The 13,147-nt window shown below is 40.6% G+C and overlaps 2 protein-coding genes across 16 annotated transcripts in view; one reads left to right on the top strand and one right to left on the bottom strand.

Annotated features, from left to right (window-relative positions):
- Positions 1-302: 302 nt before the first annotated feature.
- usp1 (ubiquitin specific peptidase 1) lies at positions 303-9,824 on the top strand. 2 transcript variants are annotated; one of them, XM_080886451.1, is made up of 9 exons: positions 303-655; positions 1,135-1,375; positions 1,707-1,848; positions 4,500-4,601; positions 4,986-5,167; positions 5,619-6,343; positions 6,646-6,804; positions 6,952-7,153; positions 7,376-9,824. In XM_080886451.1, exons 2-9 carry the CDS (start codon positions 1,203-1,205, stop codon positions 8,172-8,174), a joined length of 2,484 nt encoding a protein of 827 aa, XP_080742577.1. In that variant the 5' UTR covers positions 303-655; positions 1,135-1,202; the 3' UTR covers positions 8,175-9,824. The 2 variants fall into 2 exon arrangements, with proteins under 2 accessions (XP_080742577.1, XP_080742576.1); XM_080886450.1 differs by having other exon boundaries at positions 1,704-1,848.
- A 130-nt stretch (positions 9,825-9,954) lies between these two features.
- The window catches only part of dock7 (dedicator of cytokinesis 7), a 52,868-nt gene continuing 49,675 nt past the window's right edge, over positions 9,955-13,147 (bottom strand). For 13 of the 14 annotated variants that reach the window (XM_080886436.1, XM_080886442.1, XM_080886443.1 and 10 more), the window contains 2 exons: positions 12,827-12,994; positions 9,955-11,166 (listed from right to left, as the gene is read on the bottom strand). In XM_080886436.1, coding sequence (XP_080742562.1) covers positions 11,124-11,166; positions 12,827-12,994 — 211 coding nt within the window. In that variant the 3' untranslated portion in view covers positions 9,955-11,123. Of the gene's footprint in view, positions 11,167-12,660; positions 12,681-12,826; positions 12,995-13,147 lie in introns of all 14 variants that reach the window. The other variant, XM_080886447.1, reaches the window with a different exon arrangement.

Below are 13,147 nucleotides of genomic sequence, written 5' to 3'. Positions count from 1 at the left end.
GTGAAGAGGATTCAAGAAATATATAGTGCAGTCTCCCAAATTATACCTCTTATACAACAGACCAGCTTCAGCTTGTCTCAACTTGAAATTTGAAACCTCTGTGGCCCTTGGCTTCCATGGAAGCCTTGATGAGTTGTATACTTTTTATTACATTCATTTCATGAAAGCAATTTTTTAATGTCCTGTATTTAAAATCTTAGTACTTCAAAAAGGAAAAAAGGTGAGACATGAGAAATGACTGTTCAAGTTTAGCTCGACTTTTATTTTGAAGGAGCTGGAGAAAGGACTACAAGAATGGCGCTTGGAGCTGGCCGGTTGGGCCTAGCCGAAATAGTTGTCTTAACATTAGCCTGAAATCTGGCATGTAAATCTTTTCAGGTATAGAATTTCCCAGAGTTATACGCGCATTTCCAAATGTTCGGCAACACCTGATGATTTTCAAGCTTAGTCGTGACCGTTTTTTTTTAAACATTCTGGCCGGATGTTTTGACGCGATATCCGAGCGTTGCCGGCGATGTAGCGGCCAGCGAATCTTCAAGCAGGAAAAAGCGCCAACTTCTGTTGCACCGTCTGAATTGTTAAACACTCCGTAAATCATTTCGAGACGGGATGTTTAATGGAAAATATCAAACTTAAACTGGAATGAAGCATTCGGGTAAGTTTTCTTTCTCGACTCAGCTGGGATTTCAAAGAAGTCCTTTTTGGCCGTGAACAGTTTCAAACGGCGTGCTTTCTGTTTTCTCCTCCCACTTCTTCACCGCACCTTCTCGAGCCAGTTTGTCGCTGTAATGTGCGCAACGTGCTCAAAAATAGCAAGTTATTTGTTGCTACCCTGTAATTTAAAGCGAAAACAGTTGCTAACGTAAGCCGTGCTAGAGCGGTTGTTTGTGGGTAGGACTGAAACAAAGTACTACCTTTAAGTTAGCGTTAGCCAGCTAACATGTTACATAATGCGTGGTACGGTCAATAACCGGTTCGACTGTATTATTGAGAAGTGTGTGATTGATTGGACTGGACCTGTCCGTGTGTAGCTACACAATAGCGGACCGTGAACTTAAGTGCGCAGCTACGTTCGTTCTCGTTGAACTCTGATGGCGCCCGCTGAAATTACATTGTGTTTCCATTTTTCACCAGTGAGGTGCGCTGTTGCGTCTCAGTAGGAATTTAAAAGAAAAATCGCCCTCAAGGTACCGGGAGGAAAGATGCCAGGTCTGCAGGGTGAAAGTGTGGTATCAGCGGCTCCGGGGAGCCCAGTGAAGAAGAGTAAACTCTCTCTGAAGTTCTTCCAGAAGAAGGAAACCAAGCGGGCTCTGGATTTCTCGGAACCTCAGACAGAAGAACCCAAAACATGTGAGCCAGAGGAGCCTGAGGCAAGGTAGGTCTCCGCTACCAGTGTGCGTCAAACACAAATAGTTTTCTAGACTGATTTGTTTTGGGCAGCCCGAAGCACTCGTTTTCCCACAGTTACATTCAGATAGTTATGGGAATTCCACTGTTGTTGTGAGGGCAGGATAATGCACGTGTGGATGAGTGATACCTTAGATTTTAATAGTAGGCTTCATCTCAATCAAGCTGGGGTTACACTTCAACATTAATCTCAGTGTAATCATTTTAAAACAGTGTGTGTGTGATGGTGGATGTCATTTGTGAAATTCAATTTATTAGCTGCTGACTTTCTGTTTGCTTCCTTCTTAACTGATCAGCAGCTGTGATCAGGTGGTCCCGGGGCCTTCTCAGTGTCCTTCCTCGCCCAGCCTCCTCCTGTCCTGCGAGAAGAGAGAGAACTTGGTGCCGTTCGTGGGGCTCAACAATCTGGGCAATACCTGCTATTTGAACAGCATCTTACAGGTGAGCCATTACCACAGATGGAGTTAATTTCCAGCATTAATAGATGTCACTTGTTCCAGTGTTTTAGTACAAATGGTAGGATGGGTTTAAATATACTGAAGGAAAAGTTGAAAACTGCACAGACACTTCACAGTGTGTGTGGTTTGTTCTTGTGCGATTTAAGTTGCATTGAATCCTCAAACCTGTTCACCTGTGTTATCCCACTCAGAAGTGGATGTTGTTGTGATGCCGGGAATGTTACATTTTCTGATGGGGAAATTGTGGTTCTGCGGCGACCGTGGCTCAGGGGGTTGGGAAGCGCATCTGTAACCGGAAGGTCGCCGGTTCGATCCCCGGCCTCTCTGTCCTGGTCGTTGTGTCCTTGGGCAAGACACTTTACCCTACCGCCTACTGGTGTTGCCCAGAGGGGCCGATGGCGCGATATGGCAGCCTCGCTTCTGTCAGTCTGCCCCAGGGCAGCTGTGGCTACAACCGTAGCTTGCCTCCACCAGTGTGTGAATGTGAGAGTGAATGAATAGTGGCATTGTAAAGCGCTTTGGGTGCCTTGAAAAGCGCTATATAAATGCAATCCATTATTATTATTATTATTATTATTATTATTAGTGTGATGGCAGTCTGTGGGGAGCTTTGGACTGTCCTACCTGCAGAGAGCGTCTGTAGTCAAATGGAGGCAGTGCTTAAAAAAAAGTGGTTCAACCGGTCTGTAGGCTACTACTGAGTGTTGTAAACAATGTACAGTGTTCACTGCAACCTCTGACTGTACTGATCATACATTTTTTTTTTTTTATTTTTTTTTTTTAACTCCTTTCCCTGTTCTGGCCCACTTGGCAACCAATCAGCACATTTCTGGTGGTTAAAAACCTATCTCTGTAGGTAAATATCTCTGGAAACAGACAAAATCTCAGGAGCATAAATTAAGCACAACGTTTTCACTTAAATACTAGTTGCTAATGGAATCAAGTGATGGCACATCACTTTTCTGAAGTATGGAGTTAGTTTAGTGAGCAGGATTTCATGTACTCACTGCTTTAATAGAAGATATGTAATTACAGTAGCACTTATCTGCTTTAATAGACTATATGCACGTTAGCATATGCTACTTCTGGTGCGGAAACTCCTTTGGGGAGCTTTGTTTCCGGTGTCCTATTCGCGCCTTGTTTACGGTCCAAAACAAGTTAAGCAAATGAATGAATCAAGCGGCGATTTACATTTCTATAGATGTCTTGGGCATTTACCCAATATATCTGTAAATGATGTTCATCGACTTGTCTATATTTTTTCCCCCGCTTCTCAGAGCAAAAGAGAAAAGGGATTCAAATTTTATATTTCTCAGTATCTGTAAACAGAGGTCCCTCGTTTATTGCGGGTGTTATGTTCTAAAAATAACCAGCGATAGGTGAAATCAAGTAGCCAATTTTATTTTTTGACGGTGCAGAACATTTCATCGACATACAGTACTGCACTTCAGAGTCACTCTGCTAGCTATCGATTCTGTACTGTACAGGAGAGACGTCACAGAGGAGAAACAGCGAGGTGAAAAGGTGAACTGCGTTAAAGCGAAGGACCACTGTAATTTTGAAAGGAAGTCACAACATACCCTTCGTAAATACTAATGTACAGAAACCCTTACCAGCAATCATTCATTTTTTGTGTGGCTTTTTTTCACGGTTTGTTAACATGCTGTGTAGGTGTGTACTTGACTAGCTGATATCGACATAACGGGGGAAACATCTGGTTTGACTATTCTTCACCTGTAGTTTGAATGCTGAACATTTGCCTGTTTAAATCATAAGACCAGTCACTATACAGAGATGCTTCTGAATGTGGATGATGTGTCTTCTGATTTTGTAATGCAGTTCTGCTTGTGTTGAGTGATGTAAACAACTGATCGATCTAAACTCTTTAAACGTCAAAATTGATCATTAGATTTTTTTATGACACAACAGTGGTGAGTGTTCCCACCTTCTGCTCTTTGTAACGTAACGCGATCTTTCCGTTTTTGAGTTTTGGACATGATTTTGGAGTATATCTTCGCAGTAGTGATTGACCGCAAAGTAAAGCTACCGGAAATGTACAACCCTACATCCGGTCTCAAACCAGGAAGTTAGCATTTTCTTGTGCACAGGGTCTATTGTAATCACAGTTAGGAATAGTATAGAACCAGATTCTTTTTCTCTCCATCCTTTTTTTTTTTTTTTTTTTAAGGTTTCTAAACAGGACTTTTTTTAACCTTACTTTGGATGACTAAAGAGCTTATTGTAATAATTAGAATAATTCTGAAGTGCATCCAACATGCGAAAGCAAGAAGCTGTGTGTCTAATGACTAAAACAGAACGGTTTAGCTTCATATTTGGACAGTCATTTTTAACAGATTTTTGCTATTATGTTGAGCCGGTAAAGGAAATTATATTTCACTGTGACCATTACTGGGTTAATGGGAATTACTGTTGGACTTTAAGTACTGAAGCACAAATGACTGTGAAGGTCATGGACACGTTTTTCGCGCTTATTTGTGTCATCATAATATCACCAGCATTTAACAACCTGATTACTTGAAGATGCTTTGAGTTTTCCACTTGTGTGGATTACTTGTTATCACATCCAGTTTAAAATCACAATAATGATGTGTTGATGTCTGATTGCATCTGCAGGTTCTTTATTACTGCCCAGGCTTCAGAGAAGGCATAAAGAAGCTTCACGATCTCTCCATCCAGAAGGAGAAACCCAAGGAAGAAACTGAGAAAAGCGAAGAGGTACGTGCATAATAAATCACAGCCACAGTGTGGGTCCAAAGTTTAGCACTTATTAACTCCTCTGATGGGAGATGTTGCATGCTTCTTTTTAAAGTTGTTGAACAATATAGTGCACTCTAGTCTTCAGAGCTTGAAGTTAATTATGTGGGACTCCCCATAAGTTTTCAGAACTGAAGAAGCCTTTTGGACAAGAGGTGAAAACCTTCATGAACCAAAAACAAGTCCAGTAGCCTTCATCTCAAAGAGTTATGACACAGTGCACTGTATTCCTATTGTAAAATATACAGTTTTGAAAAAAGCAGCAGCATTAAAGGAGGGTGTCTGTCTTCTGAGCTACGAAAGCATATTTCAGTAACCTTTTTACTCTGTGTCATTTTCCTACAGCCACACTGTCAGCAGTCAGACGGTGTGTCGGAGGCTCTGCCAGCTCACATCGAGCTTCTTGGGAGCTTCAACACTTTGATAACTGCAGTGGAGCAGCTGCAGTCTAGCTTCCTGCTTAATCCTGACAGCTTCACCGATGGAGAGCTAGCCACACCACCGCGCAAAATTCTGCACACGCTCAGGTAAAGATTTGGCAGTTTCAATAAATATTTGTAACCCAGTTGCTTATTAGATCATACGCTTGTGTTGCTAGGTAACCAGTTTGTTCCCACGCTGTCTTTTTTCTAGCACGATGACTTAATGGCTTTCGAATATTAAATGTTACTAAACACCCAAATATGGTCACATTGTATACGTGCATATAACATTGATTAAACACTTAGTTGCAGTTAGATGCACATGTAGGATCATGAATGTGGAGCTTTGATCATTATTATGCTGTTTAAAAGGTAAAAACTTGTCATCATTAATGCTCAGTCATAGCTCAAGCTGATGAGTTGGTTACGAATCATTTTTAAAGTAAGCATGCTGACATGTTTAAACTCCAGATTGGCACTTTTGTGTTTTTGAACACTTTCATTAAAATTGCCATTTTCTGTCAGTTTGACACAAGTTTGTGGTTTTGTGTCGCAGGCAGCTGAACCCCATGTACGAAGGTTATCTCCAGCATGATGCTCAGGAAGTTCTGCAGTGCATCCTGGGATATATCCAGGAAGCCTGTGATACTATCAGGAAAGAGCTGAAAGTAGAAGGCGAGGAGGAGGATGTGTCGGAAGTTAAACTTGAGAATGGTCTCGATTTGGGGTCCGGCGGCTCTGGCGCAGAATCCAAAGCTTCCACGGAAGAGGATGGTCAAGTTGCTGGGAAAAGAAAGAGCGACACAGAAGTGGGGAATGCCAAGAAAAAATCCAAATCCCTGAAGTCTAAGAAATCAGATTCTGCAGAGGAAAACCTGAGTAGAAATAGACCCCTTACTCGCTCCAAAAGGAAGTCCTCCAGTGAAATCACCATGGACAGCAGCAAGAATAAAGGTGGAGAGGAGGCGGCAGGTGAGGAAGAGACGAAGAAACCAAATGGGGAAGGAGGAAGCGACGATGAGGGGAAAGGTGAGAAGACGTGTAAAGAGGCAGATGGGAAGGGGAAGAAGAGAGCTAAGTTGAGCTGGCTGAGGCCGTCTGGAAAGCAGCCAAGTATTTTCTCCAAGTTCCGCAGCGTGGGAAAGATCAGCTGCACAACTGTGAAGAAACAAAACAAAACAGAGCAGGAAAATGGAGTGACGCACGACGAAAGTGAGAAAAACCTTCAAGAGCCACCCAGCCAAAATGCATCCGAACACAGCAAGGCTCCTAAACATCAAGGTACGTGTGACCTGCGATCATCGTAAGAGGCAGCGATTATGAAGAAAATGTTTAGTTGAGAAAGAAATGACTCACTTTAACCTCTTAAGCCCCAAGCCTAACTGATCTCCTGCCTTTTGCCCCCATATCACAATTAATGAATTTAAATGAATAAGCATCCCAAAGAAAACAGAAAAGTTGGGACAGACTAAATGTTTGGTCATTCACTTTAACTTTTAATTTGTACTTTGACGTGCATTAGGAGCCTACATTTATTTATGGAGTTCTAGATGTTACTAACTGTGGATTTTATGTTCGTTCAGCGGGCCTGAGCCTCATGGAGCGTTTGTTCCAAGGTCGGCTGGTTCTGAGGACTCGATGTCTGGAGTGTGAGAGCTTCACAGAGAGGAGAGAGGACTTCCAGGACATCAGTGTCCCTGTGCTTGATGACCAGCCCAGCAGCCCCGATGACCTCTCTGAGGGTGAGAATTTTTACAACTATTAGTTGTAAAATAGTAGTTATGGAGGTTTTGTTTTTTTTTGTTTTTTGGTTGTTTTTTTTGTGGGTGTGGGTTTTATTTTCCCCCTTTTTATCTTAAAAATCTTGTTTTTTTTGGGGTTTTTTTCAGTCTCACCAGACCCTAAACCAGAGCTGAAGACTCTGAAATGGGCCATATCTCAGTTCGCTTCGGTGGAGCGCATTTTTGGGGAGGATAAATACTTCTGTGAGACCTGCCATCACTACACAGAGGCCGAGAGGAGTCTGCTGTTTGACAAGACTCCTGAAGTCATCACTATTCACCTAAAGCGCTTCTCTGCCAACGGTTTAGAGTGAGTCCACTGAAGTCTCAGTTATCACACTGCCGCACTACACAAACTCTACTGGAATGAATTTGAGCTAGTGTTTGAAAAAGTGATCGCTGTACCACATGCTTAGACTTAAAAGATTCTCATCATGGAGAAATAGAATCAGTCCTTTGCTGTAGAGTTTTTACTGCTTTGATCTCTAGTTTCTAAATGTACTCTTATATCTGTATTGTTCTCTCTTCCCAGACTGGACCCATATGCTGGTCTTTCTAAAGTGAACACTCCCTTACAGACTCCTTTGACCTTATCCCTTGAGGAGTGGTGTACCCAGTCCTCATCCACTAAAGGTCAAAACTATCAGCTGTTTGCTGTCGTCATGCATAGTGGTGTGACCATCAGCAGTGGCCACTACACTGCCTACATCCGAATGTCTGATTTAACAGATGTGAAGATCTGGCTGCAGGACACAAAAACTGAAGAGAAGGAGGAGGAGGACGAGGTGAAGGAAGACAAAGAAGGTGCTCTGGTGAAGGAGACGGTGCTGGACTACGATGATGGAGAGGTGTCTTTCAGCCTGAGTACGAGAGGACAGCGGCGCGAGAGTTTGGCAAGCAGCAAATCAGGGAGCAAAAAGCTGTCAGAGGGGGGTGTCGGACTCTTGGGAGGCCAGAGGAGTGTGTCCAGCTATGACCTCGGGAACAGCAGCAGTAAACACACAGAGAAAGCAGCTAGCAGTGGTTCGACGGAGGGTTGTAATAGGAGAAAAACCATCAACATTTTGAGCCAAAACACTGAAGCTGGACTTAAAAAAGAGCCCGAGGCAGTAGAGGAGACATCGCAGGCTTCCTGTGGCAGCACAGAGACCAAAGAGCAGAAGGCTTTAAATAGCCTCTTGGAATATGAAGGGAAATGGCTGCTGTTTGATGACTCTGAGGTGCGTTTGTTTGAGGAGGAGGACTTCCTGCGAGCCTGTTCTCCTGAGACGTGCTGCTCATCAACCCCTTACCTGCTGTTCTACAGAAGGATGCCTGAACCTGGACACTGAAATAGACAGACCTTACAGGAAACTGAGCTCCCAGGCAAAAGACAGATGGAGTTTTTGCAATACTTCAAACAGTGCCAGACACACTGTGGCTGCCACATTTACACTGAAACTGAAGTGACTTTTCAGCCAAGGAAAACTAAACCTGCAACAGCCCCACGGTGGGATCAAGGCGCTTCCGCCTTCTCATCCACTCATGTGCAGGTACTCTAAACAGAAACGCCCAGTTGGGGTCAAAGTTTGTTTTGTTTGTTTTTTTTGAACGTTAGGGATGATTGGTTGTGTATTTTTGTTTTTTTGGTCTTTCTTCAATGTTGACTTTGTATTGTTTGTTTTTTACAAAATGGCAAAGCACGTTGAACTAAAATTGAATCAAGTAAAAATGTTGAAAACTGACTTCCCCCCCTGGGCGCAGCAGTCTGTTTTCTGTTCGAATTTGAAAATGTTCTCATGTTATTTTTTCAGTTTATCAGAAAAGCTTTTACCCTGAAGCTTTTCTCATCAACTGATCCCTTGTTTTGTGAGGGTTTTTATATAGAAACCTGTACAATTTAGCTGTATATCTGAAGCCTCAAACTGATGCCATTTATACAGTGAAACCGACAGATTCTCAGAAACTCATTTAGTTACAACAGATATTTACAACAAACACTCAGCTGTCTAATAATAATTAAAAAGTTTCTACATGCTTCGTTGACACTAGTTTATGCAGTCAACAGTTTCAGGCTCAGATGTCAGATTTGTCAGAGTGAAGGACGCAATTTGATTTTATCAGTGAACTATCAGGTTTTTATAATATACATTTTACAATGTTATGGAAAACTGCTTGTTTGATATTTTACTATAGAGCCCAACCGATTTAATGTGAGCACGATTGAAATCTGTATAGTCTGACCACCAGAGGGCGTGCTGCAGATTCTCTGTGGCAGCTCGTGATTGGGATGCCACAAATGTGAAAGGCTCATTGAACAGAATCGGGTGGAGCATAAACAATAATTAACTACATATAACAAATGTTAGAGAATTGTTTGTTTTGTGTATCTGAAATAAATATTAGAATATGAGACTTTTAAATGACCAAATATCGGTCTGAAAACAGTCAGTCTCTAATGTAGTGTACAACTGTCAAGTGAGATGTTTGCACTAGTCAGGATTTTAAGATCTGAATCTCTAATTTAAAACTCCTTAAGCTGTAGTTCAGTTTTATGCTGCAAGGAGGGTCAAAAAGCACAGTATAAATATCATTATATACAGTTCATGGTTATTATGGGGAGGAAAAACTGCCCACTGAGACCATGATTTAGCTTATGACCTACCTCCATTCTTCTTTTAAAAGAGAGAGAACAGTTTTTAAAGTTCATTAGAGATAAAATAACAAAGTTAAGACTAAAACCGGACTGATGGAAGTTCTCAAGCAGCGAATATTCAGTTTTGTACTTGCATATTGCTGGTTTTGAAATCTATATGTATGTCTATATATTTAGAGATGTATATACATATCTATATTTTGATCTATTAAAACAAATCACCATCCCTCTGATTAAACCTATGTAATATCAAGTTTTGTCTCATGACAGATTTAAGATACTATAGTTGAAGAAAAAAATAGATTTTCCTCTTTTGCATTAATATGCTCCATATCTGATCTAACAGCCTAGACACAAAACATTTTAACTTGATGTGGTAAGGTAAGTTTCCTGTTTATGATGGACTGAGTCTTTTGTGACAATTTATTGATTAGTCATGCATAGCAGATGATAGATTTTTTTTTTTGGGGGGGGGGGGGGGGGTTGCATCAATTGAGCTTTAAAAACTCAGTAAAGGTAACTTTGTTCATCTCAGGTCTAGTGATGGTTTCAGAGATTTACTTGGGTCTGATGAGCTGTCTTTCTAAGTATTACAAACCCTTTTCACCTGTCTTTCAAAGATGAGTTTATTATTTAAAGTGAAATGCTTGGTTAAAAGCACCCTTACTGTGTTGTTGTGTCCTTTTTAACTGTACCATTCCAGTTCTCATTATGCGGAAGTGGCATAGCGGGGTTTCAGAGTGAAAGCAATAAAGTTTTTACCTTCACACCAGCTTCATGCTTTTTGTCGTCTTAGTTTCTGGCCGACTTACCTCAAAGTCCATAATAACAGAGAAACATCACATCAGACCACTTGAACATTAAAATATTTATTTAGTAAAATATTTAAAATAAAACAAAACTACATAAAATTATACAATGAGGTTTAAAGTACCTAAGTTTAAAACATTGGCGCCTCAACTAAAAACAATAATAAAGCATCATGATAAATACTGGTACAATTTTTTTGCATGTTTTAAGGTTTCTCTCCCATTTTGCATTACATAAACTTTCAAGTTGTAAAATGCAATGCTACACCATTAAAAAAAAAAAAAAAGTGCACACATGAAAATTGAGTACAGATTTTTTTGACACATCGTACATAATTAAAAAGACACCTTGACTTTTAAAATTGTAAGAATTTGGCAGAAAAAAAGGGTGGTTTTTTTTGGCACTTTACTGAAATACAGAACTCTGGAGCATTCTTCATAGCTTGCAGCCATTTCTACTGGTTCCAAGAGTGAGTGCTGACATGAGCTTTGTTTTTTGTTATTTTAAGGTAGCATGGGGACAGTATAAGCACTTGTTACCTACTGAAATGACTAGCAAAAAGAAATTCTAAATGCCAAGGTATCTCTTTAATTTGAAGTTCCACTTGTTTGCTGCGCTGATTGTGTAACAGTTTGTCTGTAAACAAATTAAGACACTGGAATGACGTACCAAGCTGCAAGTCTTTTCAACCTTTTGTTTAAACACGCTTTTTTCCAAACACTGACCAACTTTCAAGAGACACTCCTATTTACACTGGAGAATAAATTAATATTGCAGTTTCGGTTAAGTGTTTGTGTAGGTGTACAGGTGCGCTTGTGTGTAGTTCTCTTCATCTTCAAATGTCAAGCTTGCGAAGACTCATTCTGCTGAAGGAATCTCTGCAAATTAAAAACAAAAAGATGTTAACGAGGACAAAAAAAAGAAAAGAAATAAAATACTAAGAATTTTGAGCTGTCACGAGAAGCTGACCTGAAATGTTAAAGCTGCAGTAGGAAGAAATCTAGAAAAGCCTAGTATGTGAAAATAGCTGACCTCCTGTAGCTCTACCTTCTCACAAGACGAGCACAAGCATATAACACATGCTTCATACATGCTACAAATCAATGCTGACCCCAATCTCACAGGCCTAGAGTAACCACCAGGCAACATATTGTGAGGGAAAACTATGTATTCTCTGGTTGCTGTAGTTGCTAGACTTTGCTGTCAGTCACTGTGGACTTAATTTTGAATGTCCCATTAACCAAGGCCTTGGGGCGTGGTCAGTGACTGCCAGGTAACCACTGGTTGTATATTCTGCGACTGTTTGGCAAGTGATTGGTGGCAGTTCCTAGCCGTTTTCCAGTTTGCGCTGCACTATTTCAAGATTTACTACAGCTCTGAGAGTAAATAGCATCTGCGTCTTAAATGAAAAACCACAGACGGCTTGCAACAACCTGCAGTTGTTTTTAGTGCAACCAATTTCACTCAGCAACAGCTAGACCCCCTTGCCAATGAATCAGGGAATACACGTTTTTTCCGACTGGAGATGATTGAGTTATGTCATGTAGTATTTGATCTGTAGCCCACTGCCTGTGATTGTTCAAAGTATTTGCAGTAGATTTGAAAATGCTACATGTTTAATTTTGTCAGAACAAACTGCCCCTTGTTTTTGTTTATTATTGTTCACTATTCTAACACTGTTATGTTTACGTACGGAGGTTATACCTCGTTACGTCAACAGATGATGCTCTTGTACTGCTGTGGAATCACTAGAGAGACAACTTCGGTGTCCTCTCGATAAATCCACCGTTTTTTAGAATTTATAATACGCCGTGCTCTCGAGCCTTTTTTGTGTCCAATGGCAACATAAAGAAGTTGCCCAGCCAAACTGCAGCTAATTTTGGCTGCTGCAATTTTAAAGCCCTGAAAAGCATATACGTATATTTCCATCAGTACACCTTTTATCTGTAAATCTGTAAACAAAATCACAAATGCTCGACATCCTTGATAAAAAATATAATTTATAAAATGAACGGACACACTGAAAAAATGATGTTCTGTGGGGTCTCTTCCTTACAATATAAAGTGCCTTTAGGCAACTTGTTGTGAATTGGTGCTTTATAAATAAAAGGTAATTGCATTCATTCGGATTTTACTAAGTCTGTGTGTGGCTTGGTTGTTCCCTTCATACAACAGGTAAATTCTTAACTGATAAATAAAGTTGCACGAAAAAAAGTATGATGTATCCTTAAACATTTACAAATCCAATTCATTTTTAATTTTAGAATTAAAACTGAAAGCATTTCCCTCTAACCTGAACAGTGAGAAACATGCAAACGAAAAAACAAAAACAAAAACACAACACAAAACGTACTCCGAGAAGTCCAAACTACCTTGTCAAGCTGTCCGTTTGCTGCATCGTTTTTACAGAAGCCAAAACAAAACAAAAGCAAAACAATTTTTTTTAAAAAGACTGATTTAACTTAACAACCAAGAAATTAATCTCTACTCTCACTCACATCGTTCATACACATGGAGAGAAAGCCTGCTTGGCCCTACCTGTGCGAGTTGACCTGCAGTACAGGCTTATAAAGCTGGGGGATCTTCCTGTTGATGAGAGGCTGCAGTGCCTCCTTCAGCCGGTGATAATTCCTCTCCAGCTCCCTCTGGTACTCCTTCTGGTCTGGACCAATCAGGCTCTTGTTTTTGCGTAGGGCATCCTCACACCTTAGACAGGGAAATATAGTGCGATACTGTTATGTAAATACGCAGCACGTGTTCTCTGTTTCAAATAAAATGATCGACTGAAAGTCTAAACTAATTTGGTGAGTGAAGTGAAAACTTATAGCACTTGGGTGCTATAGTCTGGTTATATAGCAA

This window comes from Rhamphochromis sp. 'chilingali' (genome assembly GCF_963969265.1).
Source record: "Rhamphochromis sp. 'chilingali' genome assembly, chromosome: 7".
Lineage (NCBI taxonomy): Eukaryota > Metazoa > Chordata > Actinopteri > Cichliformes > Cichlidae > Rhamphochromis > Rhamphochromis sp. 'chilingali'.
The sequence above is the reverse complement of the archived record's forward strand: the minus strand, read 5'-3'. Positions and strand labels throughout refer to the sequence as shown.

Bases quoted from the DNA above. Each gene is read 5' to 3' on its own strand.
- usp1 (XM_080886450.1), top strand. From the start codon at position 1,203: ATGCCAGGTCTGCAGGGTGAAAGTGTGGTATCAGCGGCTCCGGGGAGC. The intron at 6,344-6,645 runs GTACGTGTGACC...ATGTTCGTTCAG, and splicing joins CAAGGCTCCTAAACATCAAG to CGGGCCTGAGCCTCATGGAG. The intron at 7,154-7,375 runs GTGAGTCCACTG...CTCTCTTCCCAG, and splicing joins TTCTCTGCCAACGGTTTAGA to ACTGGACCCATATGCTGGTC.